The 27,007-nt window shown below is 37.4% G+C and overlaps 1 protein-coding gene across 1 annotated transcript in view; it reads right to left on the reverse strand.

Moving 5' to 3' along the window:
* The window catches only part of LOC134790959 (protein Wnt-10a), a 50,867-nt gene extending 40,713 nt beyond the window's left edge, over positions 1-10,154 (reverse strand). The window contains exon 1 of the mRNA XM_063761983.1: positions 9,462-10,154. Coding sequence (XP_063618053.1) covers positions 9,462-9,550 — 89 coding nt within the window. The 5' untranslated portion in view covers positions 9,551-10,154. The remainder of the gene's footprint in view (positions 1-9,461) is intronic.
* Between the last annotated feature and the right edge of the window lie 16,853 nt (positions 10,155-27,007).

Raw genomic sequence — 27,007 nt, forward strand, 5'->3', positions numbered from 1 at the left:
ATCGAAGTTCAAACCTGGATAAAAGTTTATTTTTATATGTGGCACATTGATTTATATATAAAAATGAGTGTTCCGGATGTATGAATTTTAGTTAGTCAATGATAATTTGTTGTTTCATTTCATAACTTTAGAGATAAACCCGAAATAGTAGGAAATCCCAGCTCACCCCGTAGTTGGGGTGACGAGGAATTTCCTACTAAGGTGAGTTTTGAAAATTTTTGGATCGACACTTTGGGATTATGAACATTATAATAGCTTGATTTGTTATTAGAATATATAATTTACGTAGCAGACTAGCAGTAGCCTGTAAAATCCAACTCACCCCTTTGTCATCCCTCCTCACCCCATTCATAACCCTACTGCCCTCGTAATCCCTACTCACCCCATTTTACGGTACACAAGTTATTTTCATACATTTTGCAACACATAAGTTATATACGTAGGACGGTACGTTTAAGGATTGATGTTTCACCACCAATCTAGGCTCCGCGTTAATACTCAGCGCTTAACCGCGCTTCTTAGTACCAAACCAGTTACCCTGATGAGCTCTTTAATGGCTAGACACTTCACATCATCCATAAACATTGTAAAAACTGAATCAAGCATAAGCTTTTCCAGCGTCGTTAACCTCAGTAACAACTTTGATCCAATTAAAACCCTATATAATTGCTTTGAAAATTCCTTCGCTGGTTATAAAAACAATAATTTCGAACCTCAAGTCTTTGCGGATAAAAAAATAATAAATCTCTTGTCGGGACCCGTCTGATGAAATGCTGCGATCCGGACAGAAAGGTTATTTCAATACAAATTATAGCTACTTGCGTTGCTTCTCTTTGCATGCCGACAATTCTGCAAATACTTTTCTCTTCTCGAGCTCCCATTAAAACAATGACGTAACGCCTCATACTTCAATCGAAAATCTACCTTCTATTCAGTTAGAAAGATTCAAGGTTGATCGCTTCTATTATACGCTTATTGCCTTTTAAAAAGCGAAGACTTAAACCCTGATTGAAATTCCGTGTACTAACAATGTGCTGTGTAGTTGATACCTATTTGTATTTCGCTATCTATGCTATAAGCTTAAGATAAACCTGATTTGTGCGGAGTATGTAAAAATGTTATCCTTAAAGGCAATCGGTTTTCTCGATAACTGTTAAAATGATCGTAAATCGATTACATATGGGCTTATCTCTGCTTATGTCCATAGACCATTAATACTAATCTGTTTGTAGGTTTATTGCGGCTACGTCTTAGTATGAAGTGTATCGGCATGGGCAAAGTGCTGGAAAGTACGTGAACGCATATAAAGCTTTGTGCAATGCTAGATTTTATAAAATTGTAAGAGGAAGGAGAAAATTAATTTGGAATAGGAGTCTTTATCAAATCTACTTAGATACTTACATGAAAACGATATCGAAAGGAAATACTTAATTAATTTCCAATAACATATTAAGGCAATTATGAAATATTAACCATGTAATTTTTTAATTCGGCACTGTTGCAGATGCGCTTACCTAAAGTGTGTGGGTAAGTCTCACTCGCAGTTGCCACGTTAGTAAATAGGTACGAGTAGGTATGGTGTTTGCACTAGTGTCAAAATCTCGAGAAATCAACCGTGATTAAATATAGTTCTACTTATAGGTAATTTCCATATTCGCCTAAACTGATTATTTTAAATTACAAATGCAAGTACACACAGCTGCAAAAGTCCATCCCCACTTTATGAAAGGAATCTGCTTTATTATAGGGGCAAGATAAGCACGCAAGCGGATTCCGTTTACCTACGTGGCACATACGGGTATATCATCGATATACGCGGCCAAAACTCAATTTTATAAAGTGTACGCTAGGTAGAAAAGCGACTACCTGGGTCAAAGGTGATTAGTTCGGGAACAATTTTCATCCCCTTCTACTTTTATTTAGAGTACGCCGTCAACATATGGGCCGTCGGAAATCGATCGTCCCATCAGGTGTATGTGTCTGTTCTCGGCGTTCTTGCGCAAACGTTAACTTTATCAGCGACTACTTGTGAATTTAAGTAAAGCAGTGGAAAAAAAGTGATGGATCCTGATACTACAGTTAATTAACTATTATTTTAAAATATTTTTTTATCATATATAAAATCTATTCATTATGTTTATGGGTTTTGAACCTTAGTCGTTTTGTATGGTATTTTTACGCATTATAGGTCTTATGCTAAGGGTTTAGTTCTACTATTTGGTGAAATACGCTTTCAAATCCTGTTGTATTTTGAACTTGAAGTCTTTGAGAAGAGAATGCTATGAAATTTAGCCGCGGAAAGTCGCGGATAAGCGTTATTTTTGGACCTTGACGTTATGACGAGAAAATGTACTAAATCCTCGTGCATGGATCTGGTACTATAAAAAAATGCATTGTTTTCTATAGGGTAGCTGTCAGAAGAGGCTGCCGAGGCCTGGAATAAACACTTCAAGACATATCGTCGAGAATACGCCAGAATATTTTTATACTCATTATACTTTGTTTTAATTATTTAAACCATTTACAAGTGGTTTCTGCACGAAAAAAGTTTTGGCCGCATAGATCGCACAAACAACCCTATGTGCGTGGTCTTCTAAAATATTTATTAAATAAACGTGGTTCTCTAAAATATGTAAACACTAACAGCGCTAAACGTTTACCTAGCAGCAGGACAAATTACCTATATTTATTGCCAACACTCCACTTGGGCTATTTGACGGAATTGCCAAGTAATTCATGATTATGAATAGTAATTGCTTCTACGTAGAGTTAAATTTTATGGAATGGGCGCGTATAAAAAGAGAAACGGTTTGCTGACTACGTATGTTGACATCCATTAAAAGCTTTTTAGAATCCTATATTTCCTATGTTATATGAAAAGGATAGCAATTAAGTATGATAATTATGGAGGCGTGCGTGCTTTAGGTAGGTACCTATGTGTCTGTAGTAAAATCTTAATAGATTTTAGCGTTATTGAATATTATGATATTCCATCAAGGTTTGACCTTAAAACACTACCTACTTCGCGTATAATACAGGTCGCACATAAGTACACATCGGTAACTCGTGGCATTTAGGTAGCAGGCACAGACTACTGATGTGACAATGTTCTTCCTATACGAGTCGAGAAAAATAAACCACTAAAAAACGGAAATTAATTAAACTAATCCTTTAAGTGCTACCTAAATGCCACGAGTTACCGATGTATACACATAAGTATGTAAGGGATATATGTAGTTGAATTACCTAATTACCTATAGCAATCTTTTTGGTAAGAAGTATGATTAAAATGTTTAAAAACAGACCCAAGTTCACCAAACGTCTATATTTATATGTATCACTTATTGTTTTATATTATTAATAAAAAATCAAGTGCATATTTTACACCTCTCTTCAACTCGAAACATCACTGAGTACAAATTGTGTAATTGTGTTGTGTAATTTCTCTGAAATGTCATTTGTTTATTATGCTTTATCCGTGTAACTAGAACCTTTGTTATTGTTCTGAATTAAATCTCACTTTCTTTTCAAAACCCATTTGTTGTTATAAAGTAATATTTTACATATCTGGCCGAGAGTAGGCTTTTATCTTAACGGGTTTACGTCAAAACTAAATTTCAAGCTAAGCTGATTTTCTCGTTTACATAAACGCGTGGACTTACAGTAAATTTCTTCGAAATCGTTGGGACCGTTCTCCAGAATTAATTTAAGTAAATGCGAGTAGGTGTTCGTTAAATACCTAGCATGTAAAGTTTGAGTAAAATATTTAAGTACCTACTATAGCTCAGGCTTGGTTTTCACTCCATTCTTTGCATATAATGGCAATGGTTTGTACGTAGTCGGTTACTATTATTTTGTACAAGGTATATGCTCCTACCTGACACAGGTCATTGAAAGTGAATGAAACTGAAACTGAATACACCAATCGATATGTTCAAGATATCAAAATACTAAAACTAGTGGCTCTGTGAACTGTAGAGCTCGTGATTCATGGCCATTTTGAAAAAAATTCAAAACATTGAATCGGAAAATTAACTACGTAGGTACCTCTGTAATTATCGAACGTTGCGCAGGAGAAGAGCAGGAGAAACAGACGGACAGAATTGGCACAGCTTCGCTTCGCTCGGTCAAAAAATTAAAATCATATTACCTACTTTTTAGTCGTATGATTTTATATTTTTTAAGATATCAATTACACATACCTTCCTACTTGTAGGGGTCGTGTCGTATCATAAAGTCAAAGAGCTGGCGCAAGATAGGGAAAGCTGGAAGATACTCCACCGACAAGAGAATTATTTGTAATTACAATTCTGATAAGTACGACTATATAAAATTACGTAACGCTTTACGCGGCAACTTACGCGAATAAATATGGAGTTAAAGTGGAATTACTTTATAATGGAGGCCACAGTGGTCGAGGAAGTAATTTCTTTTTACGTTTAATTGGTTATGAGAAGCTTAGAGCAAAGATGAGAAGGATTTTGCAATCTTTAGAATAATTATTTTTTTCTTATAGCTAAAATAATATTTAATTAGTATTTTTGTTCAATTACGGATTCGTAAAATTATAGTTTTAGGAAAAGTAAAACGACATTTTTCCAAACACCCATATGGGATAATCTTACACAAATCAACCTAGTCCCACAGTAAGCTCAATAAGGCTTGTATTGTGGATCAGTACGTTAAGTAGTAGTAGTAGTACTGTCAAGTGACAATAGATGTAGCACCGACCGGAAAGTCTTATGTTGTTGAGATTAGAGTTTCCGGTCGGTGCTACATCTATTGTCACTTGACAGTACTACTACTACTACTATGATACTTAACGTACTGATAATTCCGCTACTCGATGCTAGATGTCGACTATGAAAATACTAATATTTTTGGTGCCAAAACTGATGTATGGAGTGGGCACTCTTGTCTTACTTATATCAAAGACATATCTAACTTCGTATAAGACGAATAAAGTCTAAGGAAAAAACGTGCCTCGGAATTGAAGCAAAAGTCATTCTCGAATAGATGGCGCACACACCTTTAGCCTATCCTCGGCTAGATGGCGTGACGACACCGTTTCATATTTAACAATTTTAACACATAGATATTAGTGAATGAACATGGATCAAAATGATATAAAAATAATAAAATCATTTATCCATATATATACATTTTTTGATAACTTTATACGTTTTCATTTTGAGTTTTAGTCGTGTGTCGATAGATGGCAGTAAATTTACAGTGACTACAAAATTTACAATGACAGGACCCCTCTATACTATCTATTCTTTTTGCTTATATGTATTTCTCTATGACATGGACAAATTTAGAGGAACGCAAAAAACTACTTTAGGTGCTGTAATCCAGTATTTTTTTTTGTGTTCCTCTAAATTTGTCCATGAGTATATTATAGATAGATATTGATAATAGCACAGAAGTTAGACTATCCCTTCCAGCATTTGTTCTGACATCCACGTCAGTAGTAGTGATTATACGGCGGTGGCATACTCGTACCGTAGTTAGCAAGCTCCTAAATTTGCCCGATTGGGTGGCCCCGGCTTCTCGCGTCGTATATTTGCATTTGTCCGCTCTACCACACAAACTTAGAAGCGGACCAGGACCACGCTAAGTTTTCCTGCCAAGTGCTACGTCAAGTATGGAACTTAGGTATAGGGATATGGTATGCATTCTTACTGTGGTTATAGTCTATGTAGTTGCTATTATTTAAAGTGTATGTTTTGTTGAGACATATTTTGTGTAAATTGAGTTTTATATTTATCGTTTGATGTAGGATTACTTTATAATGTGGGCAAAAAGTGTTTTTTTTTAATAGCCCAGAGGGATCAAATTGTCTCATGCGATGGCATGTGTAAAATCGATCAGGCTGTATTGCTGATTGCTTTTCAATTATATTTGCATGTATTATTGAGATCATCATGCATCGCCTTAAGCATGATTAGTCGTGTATCGTCAGAAGTAGCTATTAGGTAGGTACGTATAATGTCGTGGACTAAGTTACGCAATATTTGAAATGGTATTTACATGAATTATCCTTGCTATTATTATATGGACGATATGCCCATTATTTAGAATTATTGGTGTAGTTGGATATACAACTAGCTACTTTAAAAAAATATATTTATTTCATAATTAAAATAATACATAAACTAAACATAAAACTAATTAAAAACTAAACTTAAATATAAACTAAATAAGTATAAAAAATTGCCTACTGAAGCCCGTCCCGGGCTGCCCCCGACGCAAAGGTGCCCATCACGCTCGCTGCGTTGCCGCGTTGGACTGCGATGGACAGCCTTTGCATCAGGAAAAACCCGGAGCGGGGGTCAAGGCCTCTTTCTAGCAGGCGACGACCCAGCTCCCGGAGGAAGGACATACCCTCAGCGCACCAGCAGCCTGAGGTCTCGACAGCGAGGGGGACGAATAAGTACCCGCTTAGCGCCGAGTATTTAGCTTTTTTAAGGGACGCCGCGTGCTCAGCAGCCGCTCCTGCCGACCGTATTGTGCGGCTAAGATGCGAGGCGGCGAAAGTACTGACGCACGTGGCGTCCCATAATAAGCACTTACCTCTTTTCCACGGCACCAGGGTCAAGCCGTCAGGCCTTTTGCCGTCCGATCGGCTGAGACCTGGCGGCTCAAGCATGCATGGGACATTAGCTAACACTAAGGCTCTTCTAATAATGTCATTAAGAGCATGGTGCCGTGGGAACCTCCCAGCGCAACGGCAGCAGCTCAAGGCATGGTGACCGTTGCTCTCCACAGTGGAACCGCAGATGCATTGGTGTGGTTGGCATACGTCACAACCTAAGCGGAGAGCAACGGCCACACGCATCGAGTCGCTGTCTAGTAAGGTGCCTAAGTTTGGGGAGGGAAGAGCGTGTAGCCAGGCTCCAGATTCAGGCCTGGAGGCAGCGATTAGCCTGGCTCTGTCAGAACCAGCAGCGGTATGAATAAGACTGTCGAGTAGTCTCTTTACCACGACGTCATCCCATAAACGCTGGCGGTAAGGTTTGTCTGGTACTGGCGCATCAGAGTTCAGAGTCTTCCAAGCCGACAAAGCCTCGGCGGCATAGGGTATTGTGGCCTTGGCACCATCTAAAGGTAAAATTTTAGTGACAAGGTCCACAACCCCGGCCGCCGACGCAAGGAAGGCCGGAAGGCTTACATCTCGTGAGCGTCGTATACCCAGACCGCCATTGCGAATAGGTAAAGAGGGATACATTTAAAAGACACTCAGCAGATTCTTTTAGTGCCAGGTCGAATGAGTCCATGTGTGTGGGGTGTAGCCAAGTAGGCACTGTGCGTAGGAAGTAGGTGATTCTGGGGACGGCGAAGCAGGATCTTAGCAAAGTCAGAGCTACATGTGCCGAGAGCTTTCTAAGCCTTTCTCTTGCTAATAAGAGAAGTTGTTCTCTTGTCTTAAAAGCTCCAGGAACAGCATCGGGAAATATAGGGGAACCCAAGAGGTGAAAGTTTTGACTGGACAGCTCTTTGAGACCAGGTAGTAGGGTGCTAAACGAAGGTAATGAGGAATGTGAATTGGCGCTGCAGGGGAAGAATTCACATTTGTTGGTGTTGACTTCGAGGCCCAGATTATGGAGGAGTGGGAGGAGTGTGACCAAGTCTTGGTATACTTCTTCAGGCTTACCACCAAGAGTGCCATCATCTAAATACCAAACGTTTAGTGGAGATTGAGGACCGGATATTGCTTTTTGGATGGCGAGGCTAAAGATCAGGGGGCCAAGCGGATCCCCCTGCTGAGCCCCCACCTGAGACTGGATGAGGGACTCATTGAAAAAAAGTTTAGACGGAGAAGCTAGACTAGCTACTTTTGAGATTGGGTCACACTCTCTTGTTAAAAAAAGTGTATGGACCTAACAGTTCAAAATAAATCTACGATTCCAATAGCTCCTTACTTACGTAGAGATATCAATAAATTGTTCCGGTTGTATGGCTGTTGCTCGGCAGTATTTGCATGCATTATCATTGCTATCATCATGCGGCGCCATTAGCATGATTAGTGCCGTGATCGTGATGCCACGACAGTTGCAGTTTGCAGTGACAACCGCTTTTGAGGTGGGGTTACATTTGTGATTTTGATAAAGGTACACATGGGGGCGTAGCCAAGAAACGCCAAACTAATTGAAAAAATGTATCGGGATAACAGATGCTACGAGAAGTCACGTGACTATTTTCATACTTTATTTAAGTTTGTATTGGCGTTTTCTATGAACGATTATCATCTTGGCTAGGGCCCTGAAGTCTAGCTGTTAATAAGACATGAGGAAAACCTATAATTAACAATTTCCTAAAAAGTTAGACACTTTGACGCAACTGGGCCTTAGTAGTGTAGTGTTGTTTTGACAAAGTTAATTTTAATCTACCGTCCTAGTTTGGCTCCCCGTACTAATTTTCGCGTGTTTTTAACCAAACAGTCATATCTTTAAAAGTGTACCACAGCAAAAATATTTCATTAAGTACAGAGTGGCCCAAGTGTTGATTTTTTTTTTTACTGTGGCATATTTTTGATTATTGTAACAAACATTTGCGTTTATGTAAGCTATATGAGAATATTTTGAAGATAATACGTTTTATTTTAGGTTAATTATTGCAGTTTTAATTTGTAAAGACATTTTGTAAAAAAACGTGTGGGTAAAAAAATATTCCTGAAAAATTGTTAACGTATTCTGGGGCCAGTCTGCCACCCATAATGACTTGTAGCTCTGTGAGCTGTATAACTCGGTAACCCGGCTTCGAATTTTAAAAACTTGATTTTTTTTTAAACTGAAATAATCAAAATTATCCACACAATTATCGAACATGGCCGCGTAGCCGTAGCGATTGTCATCTTGACTAGGCCGGCTGCTCAGATAATTTCGAGAGAATCGGTTAAGAATTGCGACCCTTACACCTCACATGAACAGCCGGATATACAGTGAAAGCAATTTTGCCGAAACTGAAACAGATGCTCAATCCATAAGATGTATCTAGTATACATTATATACTATATGTAGTATGTGTAGTGTGTATGTTATGTGTGGTGTAGTAGTTCTTTTCCATTGATTGTTATTCAATTACAGCATTTGTAGAACTAGCACATAGTACGAATTAATAACATATCTAGGTTACTTTCTTAAACAAAATTGTAACCAATACGGAACTTGTTTACAAACACTGTTAATGCACAGCAGTTCAAACGAAGAGATCTTGTAAGAATTAAAATACCTACCTACCTAAAAATGTTATATATACTTAAATCCCTTGAGCCACTCATATAGTTAAAAAAATCAAGTGATGCAATTAAAACAAATCTTAAACTATTAAAAGTAGTTCGGCGCTAATTACGAAGGAAATATATACCTACTTATAAATGTATGCATGAATTTGAATAAATTACTCTTCCTTTTCGATAGTCGGGTAGAAATAAACAAAGTGTTTTCCAATAGACTTACCTTGCTTTACTAAACAAAATGAACAGCAACAAAATGATTGCCCTAGGGTTTATGCGCATTCTGTGCTCTTCGCCGATACCGTGCTTCATGTTGGCAACACCACCTGGCCCCGAGAGCTCATCGTTTCCGCTTCACTGACAATCTCACCGCAAAACAAGCGCGCGCACTTCAAAACTCACATAAAACAACCAAACTCCGGTCTGAGCAATTAACGTCCTGGCTGGCAATTAAAAAGATAACAAGAAAAAAAAACCGATTAAGCGTGGAATCCGTCACGACGTTTCAAATTTCGAACTGTTTTTTAAATTGTTTGTTTATCCGGTTGCCGTCGGGTCGTGTAGAGCGTGTTTGGCCGCGCTGCGTTCGGATGCGTGGGCTGTGAGGCGTGTTCTTCGCGCCGCCCAGATGTCGAGAAAAAAAGGAGAGGCAGACGCCTTGCCGACCCCACCTACTCGCTCATTATCCTTGTTTACACGATATTACTTTATTATTTAGACACAAAGTTACACTGATGGAATAGGCGTGTGCTCACAATGAGGTCTCGTTTGACAGTGGCACGGTGGACGGAATCCCTGCCTATATAAAACGCCCCACGCTTTATCCGGACCATGGGAAACGTCCCGTTTAACGGATTTATTTTTGACATTTTGTTTACATTGTCACTGGACTCTATAAAACTACATTGATGTATGTAAATGTTAAGTGAAACCTGCAATGAGTACGGGAGTCTCGATTAAAGCGACACAACTGTAAAATCGCATACTAATTCATTGATTTTTTATAGACACAACATGCCTTTTAAATGCTACATGACGTACAAGATAGCTTGAAAACTTGTTTTGCTTCGCCTGCGATTAAATATTTATTGAACATACTCATTGACAAAAAAGTATCGTTCATAAGTGGCATATGTATGTTTCTAGGCGTGTTATTTTTTTTAAACATTGTCGTTATGTCACTGCAAAGGAATAAACAATGAATGTATAAATATCAAGTATTAGCAACGATTGTAATGCAACCATAAAATTAATTTGGCCATATAATCGACTGGGACGCATTGTCGTCCTAACCCCTTAGTTTAAGGGCACCAACCCCTTCATTAGGGGCGATTTAGTCGCGTGCGCAATTGACAATTGTTGACAATCAGTGTAACAATTAACAGGCTATTTTCAACCTTATATTGACAGCTTTAGAGTTTAAAATAAGTTGATAATATTAGTTAGTTCAAAAATGTTATTCTCGCTGGATTGTCATAGATTTGGGACGATACAGCTTTATTAGTAGGTACTTTTTTATATTTTTATTTTTTTTTATTGTACAATGGGAGTATGATATTATTTTACGTGCTGTTTTTTACCCATTATCATCTCTTTCCTCTAAAGCTCTAAACAATTTTATAAATATTTTTTTATTTTAAAAACTTTATGATAAAAGCTTTCTTATTTGGAGTCAGACCAAGCTAAGACTGCTTGGCATCTGCAATGAATGTGTGGTAATGTCATCATAAATGTGTAAATATCAAATATGACGTATGACACTTTGACTCTATCACTCATCATAATTTTGACAGGCCCAAACTCAATAGTGTTTACACAGACTTCATAATATGGCCATTTTCTATCTCCATCAATTAGACAAGCTTGATATTACAGTGATATTACTTACTATGCCAATGAAGTTAGAGTCTGTGCGGAAAGAGAAGAGTCGTGGAATGTAAGGGAGCAGATACATTTCACGACTCTTCTCTTTCCGCAGACTCTCTACAGTCTACATAGGTAAGCACACTTACTGACCGATTAGAACTTTAAGATACATCAATTAATAGATCTAGAAACGATATGGATTAGATGTGTCAGTGTCAAAAGTGACGTTTTTGTTTGAAGAAACGTCACATTTGGCACTGCGTAATCTAATCCATATCGTTTCTAGATCTATTACTTAACTGACGTATCTTAAAGTTCGAATCGGGCCATTTAATCTATTACTGAACCTAAAGGAGTATCTTCTTACCATTAAACCATTAAAGTTGTTTTTTATAGTACAAAAAACTTGCAAATTAGACACATCAGAAACACGGAGTCATCGAAACGTCAGCAATGCTCATTGTCTCAGCTGCTTATGCAGAGTCAGGGTATGCAAATTATCCCTTTGAAACGCCACGCATCCTCACAATAGACTTAACAATTTATACTTCATTTAATCAAATGTATACTGACGGAATGGTAGTTTTAAGTATCGGGATTCCAGTAAAGTTAGCATCAAACAATCGCAGATAAAATAACGCACCTAAAGTATCTGCCACCCTCTAATAGCTTTATTAACCTATACTTAGATATGTCTCTACAGTTTGCTTAATTGATTTACATATTGACACAGCAGAAACAGAGACAGAGAAAATAGCATACAAGTAATATATATTTTCGTTTTTATTAGGGTTCAAGCTTTCAAGCATTGTTTGGTGATTTCATAGTTTATGAACTAAGCAAAATTGATTATTTTTAATGAATATTCACATGAGTACAGTTTCTACTGATTTCCACACTAGGCAATGCTTGTGTGGAGATCAGTAGAAACCCTAGGCAGTGCCTTGGCAATGGATTCAGAGGCTCGAGAGTCCAAAAGAGGTTTTTTGGGACTCTCGATGCGCGACTCCAACTAACATTTGGCCGGTTTTTAAGGATGTATCCCTTACCTTAAGAATTTACCATCTAATATATTTCATAAATGTTATAAAATCAAGACATCGGTCGAGTATATTAATAACAATCCCGTCGTGTTGTGAGAATGATCGACGTTTACCTGTCATTAGGGCGTATCGCTCAGTAAATACTTTGCCATACGAAGATTACGCATTACGCAGAGCCTGGCTGCACGCTTATATTGTTGAATGGTATTGCCAGGATACAGTAAAATGACCCCAAAATATGTAGTCACTATTAATTGTTTACACATAGTTTGGCAACTCATTTCCGTCATAAGAATAAGGCGGCAAATTTAAAAAAATGTAGGCGCGAAGGGTTGACCTTACATAGAAAATTTTATCAATGTGTAAATAGACAATACACTTACTCATAGGCCAAACACAAGTTCTGTTTTAACATATATTTTATTCTATATACTTTTCTGTAACTTATCTAATTAAATTGAATTTAGGTACATTTGCATTTCTAGTAATGCCTTGAACAATGTAAATTAAAGCTTTTCAAATTGGCCAGTAAGAATTACTTTAAATAGGGTGTTTGAGTGTATTTAAAAAAATATATTATATACTCCATGAAATAAAACACCTGGAAATTAATTGAGAAACGTAGACAGCAGTTCTTTAGACACACTTTTTATTTTAAAACTCATATAAAACTATTAGGTAATTTGATTGTGACGTCACATGCTAGTGTTTCATATAAATTTCATAGTAGCAAAATCGTTTTGACAGTTCGAAAAATGAAACTGATTGGACTAGTAGTCAAATACCCTATTAAAACGTAAAATGTGATGTGCTGTTTGTTATATTTGGAATTGTGTGGTACTTTATATCTGATAGTAGATAACACTCAATAATTTAGAAGTCATATCATTATATCACCTTAGAAAATATTATTTATAAAATAAGTACAGTGCTAGTTCAATAATCTACCCGTTACCTTCAGCTACAGGGTATTTTTCTAAACTGGCAAACACATAAACCATAATTCCCAGAGGGTACACAATTATATCCATTGCTAGCAACTTCGCTCACAGCTACTGTCACGGATCATTCCGTATTATTATCAATTACCCGCGAACACTATATTAGCTGAGAAACATATTCAACATACTAATTTAAAACGACATAAGTTCCTTCATATCTAAAATAACATAAGCTCTTTTGAAGTTAGAAGGTGGATTGCGATGTGTTGCCAGTATTATTATGAAATTACCAAGTACATGACGTTTAGTGGGTGAGGCTTATGTTTTGTGGGATTTCCATGCTTTTCTTCGGTTATTGCGGTGGGTGTGATAAATGATAGTAATTTAATAACGTTGGTTGTCTGAGATTACGTAATTTATGTAAGTTGTAAAATGTTAATGTAACATCACAGTATACATAAAGTCCCGGAAATACCTCAAGTACATTTCAAAACTTACATAACTTATAATATAAATAATTATTTTATGTATTCCTTTCTAGTGCCTATCTACACTTTGCACAAATATTAAAAGGTTGCGCGCATGTGCAGACGTGGCGGTGCACACTGAGAAACAAAAATCATATTTTCCTAATCTGTGCCCCCGAAAACCTTTAAAACGACTCCCATGACGATATTCATGAAGAAGTTCTAACAATCATTTTGAAATACTTCGTATTTGAAGTACCTACAGTTTGTGATCAGCTTAGTCATTTGAAAATCGCGAAAATCCTAAAAATTACTCCTGTGACAACTTTTAATAAATAATACAACTAAAATCCTGGCTTCTATTATAAAGTCACGCTCCGTGATTGTTATGCCATTAAGGGTTCTAGCTAAATTGGACATTCCACAGCGTAAGTATTGAATAATCAATTTAGCTAGGACCCTAAATGGCTCAACAATCGCGGAGCGTGATAGCAAAAAGAATAGATAGTATAGAGGGGTCCTGTCATTGTAAATTGTGTAGTCACTGTAAATTTACTGCCATCTACCGACACACGACTAAAACTCAAAATCAAAACGTATAAAGTTATCAAAAAATGTATATATATGGATAAATTATTTTATTATTTTTATATCATTTTGATCCATGTTCATTCACTGATATCTATGTGTTAAAATTGTTAAATATGAAACGGTGTCGTCACGCCATCTAGCCGAGGATAGGCTAAAGGTGTGTGCGGCATCTATTCGAGAATGACTTTTACTTGAATTCCGAGGCACGTTTTTTCCTTAGACTTTATTCGTCTTATACGAAGTTACATATGTCTTTGGTGATAGTAATACATTACAAAAAAATAGAAAACATTTTTTTTTATTGGTAGGAAGTCATTTTCAAAACCGAAAATGTCGTATTAACGTTATAGTTATTTCTAATTTTCCGCCTGTTTTAGCCCTATCTCATCATCATCATCATCTCAGCCATAAGACGTCCACTGCTGAACATAGGCCTCTCCCTATGGGGGGTGTATGCCATAATCGCCACGCTTGGCAGGCGGGTTGGCGATCGCAGTCGAGTACACCGAATTTGAGGGACGCTGCTGCCCGTCCACCGGTGGTCTTGGAAGTAGATTAAGGACATACCCGGGTCCTATCTGCGCTTGCACATATATTAAAAGGCAGTATTAAATGCTGCACGCATTAATCGCACGCATGCGCGGAGCGGGCGGTTATCGGCTGGTGAGGCGCAATTAGTCCCGCGAAATGTCGCGTAGAGATGCTAACGAGCGCCCGCGGCGGCGCACACTGGCGGGGAAATAGATTTAAGGGCCCTTGTAAGTTATAGTTGTTGTAGAACAACTTTCATTGACATCCAAAAAGGTACAAAGTTCATTTTTTGTCTTAGCTAGAGTAGCGTAGATATTCTTATAAACTGTTCAATTATATATTAAAATATATTTCACCACACCGACCTGAAGCAAATATTAAATGTAAAATATGAAACAAAATCAAATCCAAATGAATGTTCTTAAATATTTATCATCCAAAATCAATTCTACCAGCAAACATAAGAAAACAACTCAAAATTTGCATTACTTTGCCTCACATGTGAATAAAATGCCACTTTGCTATCAGTTTTTGAAGTGCAAAGTAAGCGTTTCCGAGCTGGTGTGGTGGAAAATATATTTACATGTAATAAAGTGTTAGAATTAGACCAAAATAAGGCTGCATCAATTTTGATAGCACACGCAGTGCAAGTGTTGTTTTAAATATCAAACTTTTATGAAATTATGACGTAAACACGACACTTGCATTGCGTATGCTATCAAAATCGTTGCAGACTTTTCTTGGTAAACTCTACTTTCTTTTAGTACAAAACATTCGAGCAAAATAACCCAAATAGGCCCCTTAAATGCTGCGTTTGATTTATTTCAAATAGATTTAAATGAATTCATAAAACTATGTGCTTTTGCATGTCATACGGAAGATAATTTATTGACATCAAGCACAGTCAACAAATAATGTGTACATTTACAGGATTAGTACAACCTATAGGTACCTAGCTAACGTATTCTGAAATTATATTTAAGAGTCGAGAAACCGCACTAAAAAGCCGCTCCCATACAAAAGAAGGTAGGTACGCTCTCATTTTAAAAAGACATGCTTAAATTACATGAAACTTGAGAGATAAGTGAGTTGAAGTTTTATACTCGTATGTGAAATTTCTCGCTATAATTTCATTGTGTTACAATTACTAGCAACGAAATCTAGTACAGTCACCTGCAATAATATGTTACTTTTTGAAGGCCGCAAAAATATGTAACACGCTCCAATGGCTCTACAAATAAGATCGTGTCAGATATTTTTGCGGCCTTCGTTGTGTAACATATTATTGCAGGTGACTACTACTATATTTATGTTCATGTCAGATTTCATGTTATTTGGGAGCGAAACGTTATTTGGCGATGGGTTCGTGTAACTGTACCTATTAACATTTTGTCAGCTGAAAGGATGCATAAACTTGTGGATACGGCTAGGTGGTATAGGTTAAGGTATTTAGAGCGCTTTTAAGCTGCAGTGCACGATCACCCTAACGCATAGCGTTCCCCATCTTGATTTATAGACGTTTTATAGCTCCTAAAGTTTTCTAATTGTGCCCGCGTGGCGTCGCCCTAACGAACTTAAGGCCATTTATTACTTTACAAAATAATGTGTTAATATTTACAGGATAATTGACAAAATAACCTTATGCCTATGGGTTTTATGAGTGAGGAATAGCGAAGGTTCTCACGCATTAATGTGAAAGATAGGGTCGGTAGGTTGTTATGAAAATTTTACAGGTTTTAAAAAGACACGGTCCGGATTCACAGTAGCCTGACTTTTAGTAGAGCGGGTGGGACGCAAGCAGTGGGGAGACACTCCTGACTTCGGTCGAACTCGGCCCCGTTCGGCTCAGTATTGCTCCGAGCAATTATTAGGGTTGGCACCACTTGACTTCCTTGTGCGTGCACGACCACAGATAAGATAATCACTTGAATTTTGACAACCCTAAATAGCCGAAAGGGATAGTGCTATATATTAGAAAGAGATAGCATGATTCGACCCTGAATCGCTGTCAAACTTCGGGTTTGTAGGAAGTGTACGTCCTTTCTGTACGGTAGTACTATTATTTCTTCTGTGACGCAAGTACCTATGATATTTGAAATAACTTTTATTTCCAAGACAATATAAGTGAAATCAACCTTCAATAAAACAAGTGGTTTTGTAAGCTGTAGACCTAGCAAACCCCCTTGATTGCACCATTTAAAAAAATAATAAAACTGAGTCACAAATTTTCATGAGAATCGATTGAGAAATGTAATTTGTAGAGGAGAACGCATGTTCATGCATGCACAACAGTACGGTTACCATCAGTTTGTCACTGACATAAACGCCGTCGAGAACGTAATTTACTTTCTATACATCTCGCTCGCACTCGCATATTAGTGCAAACGGGATGTATAGAAAGTAAATTACGTTCTCGACGGCGTTTACGTCAGTGACAAACTGATGGTAACCGTACTGGACATAGGAAAGTATTTGTACCAAAGCTACACTTCCTTTACTGTCATTCAGTCAAATATGTGGTATAATTACTTATATCGCAACTGGTTTAGTTGCGTTCGAGAAAAAATGTATCTTATAATGAAAGTTTGACATTTATAAAAGCGTTATAAATTCAAGAATTTTGACTAAACAGCAAAACCTAAAAATATACAGGTATATTTTTCAAATATGGCATTATACCGGGTGTTTCCTGTAACAGGAGCAATAAATTAAACAGTAGGCTGTACTCCTCAAACTGACCAACATTTGTAGGTACCTACAGCAACTTTTAAAAATAACTTATGTTTTGATTTTTATTACTCTTTAAAGTTTATTCTAAGACGCAATGTAGGTATTGCAAATTTTGTCATTTTTATAGCGTGACAAGCAACGTCAATCACACTGATGTCAGCGTACATTAAAGGCAATATTTATTTTGTATGAAAAAGAGGAAGTCTTAACGATTCATAATTTTTAAAAGTTGTTGAACAAAAGCTTTATAGTTTGAGGAGTATAATATATAATTTAATTATTTGCTCGTGTTACAGGCAACACCCGGTATATGTGAAGGTGTGTCATATAATTCAAAAGAATACGAACATAAATCATACATCGAAGCACTCGAGTTAACCCTATCATTGTGAATGCTCTATCACGACTTACGGGAACTATGATTACGAGCTATAAGTGTATGTCAGAAGTAACAAGTTTATTTCGTAGTATACGGCCCGATTCGAACTATCCTTTAAAGAAGTCCCAGCTGTACGATACCGATCTGTCAGTGTCAAAAGTGACGTTTTTTGGTCGAAGAAATGTCACTTTTGACACTGACAGATCGGTATCGTATCGCTGTGACATCTTATAAGGATTGTTCGAATACGGCCGATAGTTATATTAGTTATAGTGAAGGTAATGACGGTAGCTAGATCGTAAGGCGGCTATTCGTTATTGCGACGTTGAAATGTGATTACTTAACATCACTACTTAATATTATAAATGTGAAATTATGTCTGTCTGTCCGTCCGACGGAGAATGTTTGAGGCCCGGGGAAGGCCATAGGGTATATTTTATTAGGGTTCCGTACCCAAAAGGGTAAAAACGGGACCCTATTACTAAGACTCCGCAGGCCGTCTGTCTGTCACCAGGCTGTATCGCATGAACAGTGATAGCAAGGCAGTTGAAATTTTCACAGATGAGGTATTTCTGTTGCCGCTATAACAACAAATACTAAAAACAGAATAAAATAAATACTTAAGTCGGGCTCCCATACAACAAACGTGATTTTTTGCCGTTTTTTGCGTAATGGTACGAAAACCTTCGTGCGCGAGTCCAACTCGCACTCGCGGGCAGAAGCGAGTACAGTACCTGCAATAAAATAAATAATATGTTACACAACGAAGGCCGCGAAAATATCTGACACGATCTTATTTGTAGAGCCATAAGAGCATGTCACATATTTTGCGGCCTTCGAAGAGTAACATAAGTATTGCAAGAAAGGCAAGAAAAAATCAAATAAATTACAGATAGTAATCACTCTTTTAGTTTTTCCAGTGAGCAAAAAATTTAATTGATAAATAGATACTTGGTTGAGAATTGAGAAATCCTTTTTCCTGTAAAAATTGTATGTAAGGATTTTATTCGCGGTTTGATGTTTGTATGTTTGTGATCCTTTTTTGTTGACTGGGCATTACATTTTCTCATAATCGCATCTACACATACCTACCATACATATAATGCACATACCTACTCTTCTTTGTGAAAAATTATTTAAGGTACCTAGTATTTAAACAATTAACTAGGATGGCCCAATATTTCGAAATTTTACCCTGTATTTATGATTACGTTATTATAATAATTTTGTAGTAGGTATAAAAATGTGCTGTTTAATCAATATCCCAAATATTTCTATAACTTAAAATATACTTATAACCAAACAGAATAATATAAAGATGGCCGTATAACTTTCGTAAACCGCTTCCGCCATTCACAGACCTTGTACTGTACTGTACTATGTATACAGTCATACATGGTACATACAAACAAGACATACTTATTTACCGATGTTTAATACCTACTATATACACAACCAAGTAATCCGTAAACACACCAAAAAAATCAAAGCGTCTTATACCAACTGATCCGTTTATTCCAAATTAAACCTTTACGTATTTGCTATAAAGTTCAAAATTAATAATAATCGATGTTTCAATCCGAACCTCTTTTGTTTTACGCAAATGAAACGTCAGCCACAGAGCTAGATAAACCTTCACAGAGAGGACAGAGCGTAATTTGTCAGTGTATCGATAGTATCGATTGTAGCGATGAGTCGATAGATTTATCGGGTAATCGATCTAATTTCTTCAGCGCTCGTCCGGTGAGCGATTGAGGTCTGGGAACGCCACTGGTGCGTTGTCATGATAGATTAATTAAGGGGTATAGACTGGTCACATATAATATCGCCTCCTTGCTTGGCCCTATGAGTTAGATAATGTATTAAAACGTTTTATACGCCTTTTATACTTGATAGTACTTATGCAATCAAGTTTTAAAACAATAAATTCCCTAACAAAGCTTCAGCGAGACGCGCATAATTCGGATATATTACATAAATAATTAAATATATTAAAACGGGTGGCGGGTCGATCCGCCAACGCATGCTCGTGAAATTTAATACTTAAATTCACTGTGACGATGATGTTATGATGATCCATTTGTACAAATGATTGCCATCATTGACCATGAATAGGACTGTGTTTAGGTGTAGTAGGATTGCATCACCTTCCAAAGGGACAAATGAAAATAAGTTTCAGAACATCATTGGTTTCGGAATCATTCACCGTAATATATAATTCGGTATATTATGAATAATTTAAGCAATGTAAAAAAAACCCACACTGAGACTCGTGTGAATAGGCACAATAAAATTATTTGTAATTATTTCCAGCACATGATCTTTGACGATATATTCTCATTGCGACCACCTGCGAGACGCGGAGTTGAGAATATTTGTATTGTGGTTTAATTACCACCCATTGTGGAGGGTGATTCGACGGTATTCTGCCCACGAAGACTGTGGGGCGGTATAAGCCTTACAACGCCAGTATTTTAACTACTGGCAGGTATCTGAAAATTTTCAGCAGCCGTACTTTGTCGTGTTTTGAAAGGTGCATTTAACGAAGCAGGTAATCATCTAAGCTTGGAAATTAATTTTGTACTGAGTGCGATATCAACACTTACAACCTGTCTTTTAGGTACAGATTAAGTACCTAATAAATATTTAGGTGCTAATAAATTTTGATTATTGTATAAATCCGTATTTGAGGAATGTTGTCATCAAAAATGGTTGTAAGTAAATAAAAAGCTTCCAACTGCCAACAATATTGTCATTGATATTGTGTTGAAGGAATGTAGAAAAGAATAAGTAGCTTTAACTAGCTGAAACTTTATTTATGCTGCCTCAGTGCACAAGTACACGTGATAACCGAAAAAACAATAAAATATTAATTTGTAGTTATAATTTTATGGATGAGAATACGGTAAATACTACAATAAGTTTTTCACTTGGGAACTTTACACAAGTTAGCATATGTGGGTGGGTAATTAGTTTGATACAAACTGCCGTATTCGAACTTCAAGATATTCACAAGAGACGACACGTACTAGATCCATTCTAGATACTTACGTTAAGTTTAGACATCAACTAGTTCTCTTTTGTAGCGCAATTCGGGCAACCAATGTCACTTTTACGTTAGATAGAGTAAGATATCTATTAGATGTGAATTGGATCTCTAAATCATATCCTGTGGAAATCGTTCAACAGTATCTCCAGAATCGCGCAAATGTCAAATTTGACAGGTTAGATCTTAAACATATAGTTATCGTATCTTGGTGATGTCTAAAATATGTCTAATAGATGTCTATTTCAAATTCCGAATCGGGCCCAAAGTTTAGATACTGGTTATCTGTTAACCGTGCTTGCATTAAGCTGGTGCGATTGTTTTAATATCTCAATATTGGCTTGATGTGAATAGAATAAAAAGGATTATATAAATGATAGCTCGGTATGCGTCCAGGTATTGTTTTATTGAGATTAATGGTGCCATGGTGTATGTACAGCTGTAGTTCTCACGATATTATGTTCAGTTAATAGCTATGTGACCGATGACGAAGACGAGGTAATAAAAATATTTTTAAATTTTATAGCAAGAAAAATACTGTCTCTTCAATTTTAATTGTATGATGATCATCCTGACCGATTTTAGCGATAAAGGTTTTTGTAATGAACGCTGGTACCTATTATTAAATTGTGGCTATTCTCTGGTGCGTCTTTAGGGGGCTAGTGTTCTCGATTTTCCTATTAAAGATACCTATGTACGAGCGCATTTTGGGCATATCAGAACACGTGAGGAAACCTGCATACATATCTGCGAAGAAATTCAAAGGTGTATGTGTAGTCCTCAACCCGCATTGGGCCAAAGTGGGGACTATAGCCCTAACCCTCTTGCGCATGAGAGGAGGCCTGTGTCTAAATGAGGCTGAATTATTATTAATTATTATAATATGTACCGTAGTAGCTTTCGGTACTATTAGGAAAGTAACGTATTCTAAAAAGCTCCAACAACCGCTGACCACAGTTTGTTCAGCAACAATGTAGACGGAAAAGTTTTCACATTTTCAAATTTGTTCGGAATTTGAAATTGGAAAAAGGATTGGGGCGCGGGGCGGTGGGCGTGGCGGGGCGGGGCTGCGGCGCGCCGGCGCGCTGACCATGGAACATGGTGGTGAAGAATGGAAGGCAATGTTGGAGCCAGTGAAGTAGGTATCAAGTTCAAAATATATAGGTGGCTAAAAAATAAGTGCATTCCCGTTGCCAGGGAGGTTTTGGGATTATACTGAGCAATTTTTACGATGGGACCAACCCCGAAAACGCGAAAAAAAATGTACCCTCCCATAGAAAATAGACCAGCCAAAATGTATGAAATAGCCAAATTTTTTCCGCGATTTCGAGGTTGGGCCCATACTAAAAGTTGCTCAGTATCATCCCAAAAACCTCCCTGGCAACGAGAATGCACTTATTTTTTGAGCCATCCTGGCATATAGCATCCCATGGGGCATTACAGAAAAGTGTTGGGTTCGTGACATTATTTTTTTCACCCTTCTGATAAAGCTAAGATTGGCATGGTAACATTTAATAACTTAGCTTTAAATTCAACGATATATAGGTACAGTCGAAAGTTTTAATTTATGACCCATTTCGTACCTTGTCACAGTGACAATCAATATGGAAGTCGCTAGAGACCTCATACTATTGTCACTGTGACAAGGTACAAAATGGGTCATAAATTAAAACTTTCGACCGTAATACAGGTTTCAGCAGATTATAAAAGTACCTAATAGCTGTCATACGGTCTACTTGCCCAAAAACAGACCATGTTGTGGAATGTTTAGAAGCCTAGCCTATAAAAAGGCATTTTAAACTAAATTGTAGATATTTCCTGTAAATTCGTGTTTTTTGTTACACATCGAGATATTATCTCATCTCAATTTGTTCACAGACAACTAAAACACATATTCGAAACAAAACACAACCGCATTCCCTAAAACTATAATGCCAGTCACCGGCATTCCATAAAAACTAAATTAATTACGACCACAACGAACACCGTCAATTATTTAATAATTCCAAATTAATAGTTGCTTACACTTGAGTATATTTCTCACGCTGCATTGACATGATTATTAATAACTTACTCTGAGAGGAGGAGCGATTGACACGTTAATGTCTACTACAAATATAACAAACGCAGCCAGTTTTGCTGAAACTTACTCTATTCACTAGTTATAAGGTTGGGAATAGGTGATTTTATAAGTTTGTGCGGTAGCTTGATGGTTATCAGGGCACTCATATCTCGGAGGTGAAACAAAGTGGTCTTGACGCTCTATACGTATGTTATTTTCATTGTCATTCTAAAAAGCCGTAAGCGCCTTTCAAATTGTCAAATGAAAATGAACTTTGTAACGTTTTAATTAAGAATTATTTTGGTTTGGAAAATTGAAATGAATTAGCTGATTTAGGCAGTAAGTGAGCGATTTGCGTGTCACTGCCGATTGTTGTTTTAGGTTAGTTCGTGTAATTATAATTACTGAGGAATTTGCAAAGTGTAAATGTTTTAGTTTTGATACGCGGGGGAGATATGAATTTCGTAAAATTGTTGCCTATTTTGCTATTATCAAAGTTCCGTCATAAAATAATAATTTTGGATTTCGTACTAATTTAGTAATATGTGCATTTTTGCTAAATACATTTTTTTTGCCAAATACATTATTTTTAATGAAAAATGAAATGACTGAATTTTAAGATTACCTAATATTCCTCTAATAGGGGTGTGATTTGACATAAAAAAATGTATCCTGCCTGTAAAGGAGCAATGCACAATTAGCTTTAGATTATCTTAACTTTGCGACAGGAAAGACCCAAACGGATTAACTAACCATAAAAATGTGTAAGTGTAGGTACATATATAGGTACTTCAAATAAAAAAACTTCAAAACGACCCAAATAGGTATAACCCTAGCGAGCTGTAAGCCAGTCTTAATATGTACAGTTAGCAATACTATTAGCTTAGTACCTCTGCAAACAAATTTATATGCAGGGGGGGTACCTTTTCTCTGCAGCGAACTGTACATCAGAGAAAAATGAGTGACACGTGAGCTTAACCTATTAGACAAGTGTACCTTCTGTACGTTAGTGAGTTCTATATTCTATTCTCATCATCATCTTCCTCGCGTTGTCCCGGCATTTTGCCACGGCTCATGGAAGCCTGGGGTCCGCTTGACAACTAATCCGAAGAATTGGCGTAGGCACTAGTTTTTACGAAAGCGACTGCCATCTGACCTTTCAACCCAGAGGGTAAACTAGGCCTTATTCAGATTAATCCGGTTTCCTCACGATGTTTTCCTTTACCGAAAAGCGACTGGTAAATACTTATCAAATGATATTTCGTACATAAGTTCCAAAAAACTCATTGGTACGAGCCGGGGTTTGAACCCGCAACCAGCGCGACCTCCGGATTGAAAGTCGCACGCTCTTACCGCTAGGCTACCCGCGCTCTACTACTATATTATATTCTATGTCATGACTATTCATAAGTACGCGGGTAAGAGGCTCACTCGACGAAAGCTCCAGTGATTCATATCTGAAATTCAATGAAATGACTAATCGATGGACGTCATTCGATGACGTGATGACTAACCCATCGGGATTTCACACTGAAGTTTTATTTGGTCGCTAAAATGTCGCTAACTGCCTAATAAATTAATTAATTAGGCAATAAAATGTGCAAATTGACGTAAAACATGGCTTAGGAACGAATATCGGTGCTAATCATGCAAATACTCCTCATACTTGGTATTCGCAGACCACCAGCTTTGTAGGCAGGGCAACCAACTAAGACTAGAAGCTAAGATGGTCGTTATTGATTGGTTTAAAACTAACCTATAGAAATATAAGCACCAGTTTCACCAATCACAATCAGCGGACTAATGACTAACTAAGCTATGAAACTTCCCATACCTACGATAAAATTGAGCGAACTCTTCAATGATGTCAAACAGTTTGGTGAATCCGACCCTAGTCTTTAATAATTATCCCAAAAATGTTTTAGGAAAAGTTACATGGAAAATCCAACTGGCATGAAGTGGAATATGACAGCGTGCCAGTCTCTGTTATAGGAAACCAAGATTCTTTTAGACTGTCTCTTCACTGAGGTGGAGATGAAAAGAGAGGAGATATGCGGAGATCTACCAATAGTATTGGTTCTCTAAGAGAAATTTACCCAGTTAGCCAATTGTGATTGGTTGAACTATTATTATGACATAAGAGAAACAAATGACTGCATCGAGTGCTTCTATTCCTAATAGGTATCCCTGAAAGTAATCCTGGCGGCACCCATGGTTCTCTTCTCCGCTCCGCTGGATTACAATCAATGCCATTGGTTGATTCTCGCACGTCTACTCTCATCTTCGCCTCAGTGGGAAGGCAGTCTTAGGTCGCCGAGCTGGTGTAGTTTTAGTTAGAGTAGGGTACAGTGGCGATGAGTGGATAAAGACCGTTTGCCAAGCTAGAGCTTTGCAGTCACTGCCAAGGACCCGCTAGGCGCTCTCTGCCGTGCTAACAACATTTGCAGTAATCGCAGTTCAAAAGACATGCAATTGTTAATCTTGTTCTCTTTGAATAAGTTCTTTATTTAAACGCCGTTTTTCGTGCAAGTACTGCACATACGATAGGCAGGGCAGCTCTGTTCGTCGGCGCTTTTCACTACAAACAGGAAAAACCGCTTGTAGCTCGCGCTGGCGGTGAATGCGTTATTTGACTGTTTTTTCTTCGATTCTGTAAGGCAAGAAATGAGTTTACAAATGCCCCGCCTCTGTTAGATAATGTAAATAACCAACATGCACATCTTAGACACCCGTCGTTGGCTAATATCGGTCCATTAGCCGGGAATTGTATCGGAACCGCGTTCCGATGAAATTGATAATGAGATAAGAATCTCGGAGTCATTACAGGGCAACGAGCAGCATTTGCGAGGTTGGATGCGGCATTTTGTATCTGTTGAATTGTATATAACTATCTGAGAAGTGGGTTATTAATAGGCCTTTTCATCTATGTGTCAGATGTTTTAAGTATATACATTATATATTGTGTATGTAACTCGTTTGATTTCCTGTAGATATCGCAAAGTTAAAAAAATCCAAAGCTGTTTTTTACGCTTCACCTTTATAGGCGTGATATATTTTTTTCAGTCTTTGAGACTCAAATAAGAAAACCGTCGTGGACTTTTATTGTCTTGTCCACAGAAGAGACCTTTTTCTAAAATATGTTTACCCAAGAACATTCATCATCTTTCATATTGTTGTTCCCGCTTTTTTGCCATTGCTCTCTAAGGGAACCGGGGATTTGTTTGGCAACCTAATCGACTGCCATTCGACATTTTTAAACTATCATATATGCTCGGTCCCCAAGTATCTCCATCTAAAGAAGCATTCCAAGAAATTGTCTACCGTTGTCCCGTACGAACGCAAATTTTCTGAAAATTTGCAGGTTCCTTTTCTATTACAAATGGTAAGAAATATGCACAGAAAAATAATCGCCTGCTTTAAATGCCGAAAAAAAAAGTCGCAACACAAGAAATAAAATTCCCACAGCCCGTGGAATGCTCCTAAATCAGTTAAGCGGTTAATCGGACCGACAGACTTACTTTTGCTTTTATAATATTAGTAGGGATTGTCAGTTAACAGTATTGACGATGCGATCTATCAAAACCACATCCACCATTCGTAACTCCTCGCGCCAGCAGCAGAGGCAGGGGCGGGCAAATCGCAACGCGGCGCGCCAATTACAGGGCCCGCCGATGTATTTTGCACCCAAATTTAATTTATTTAACCACAGACTCGCCCTGGATGTCTTCGTTCCCATATCGCCGGCGGCGCCGAAGGTCGCGTGAGATTCTTCGGAAACTGGATTAGGTTTTTTGGGAGTATGAAATATTGTGGGTAGATGAACCTGTGGTATGTTAAATATCGAGTAACTGTTAGTAAAATTGTTGTATTAAATAATGTATTTAAAGACTATTATTTAAGATATGTCCAGAAAGGAGGTGCATATATACCTAATTCAAAAGACAACTAATAAAATAGTGCAATTGAATTAAAAATATCTGGGAGACCGAGCTTTGCTCGGAAAACATATAAAAACTCAAAAATGCGCGTTTTCCCAGAGATAAGACCTAGCTAGATCGTTTTTTCGCCCCCCCGAAACTCCATTAAGCAAATTTCATCGAAATCGTTAGAGCC

Source organism: Cydia splendana, chromosome 5, assembly GCF_910591565.1.
Source record: "Cydia splendana chromosome 5, ilCydSple1.2, whole genome shotgun sequence".
Taxonomy (NCBI): Eukaryota; Metazoa; Arthropoda; class Insecta; order Lepidoptera; family Tortricidae; genus Cydia; species Cydia splendana.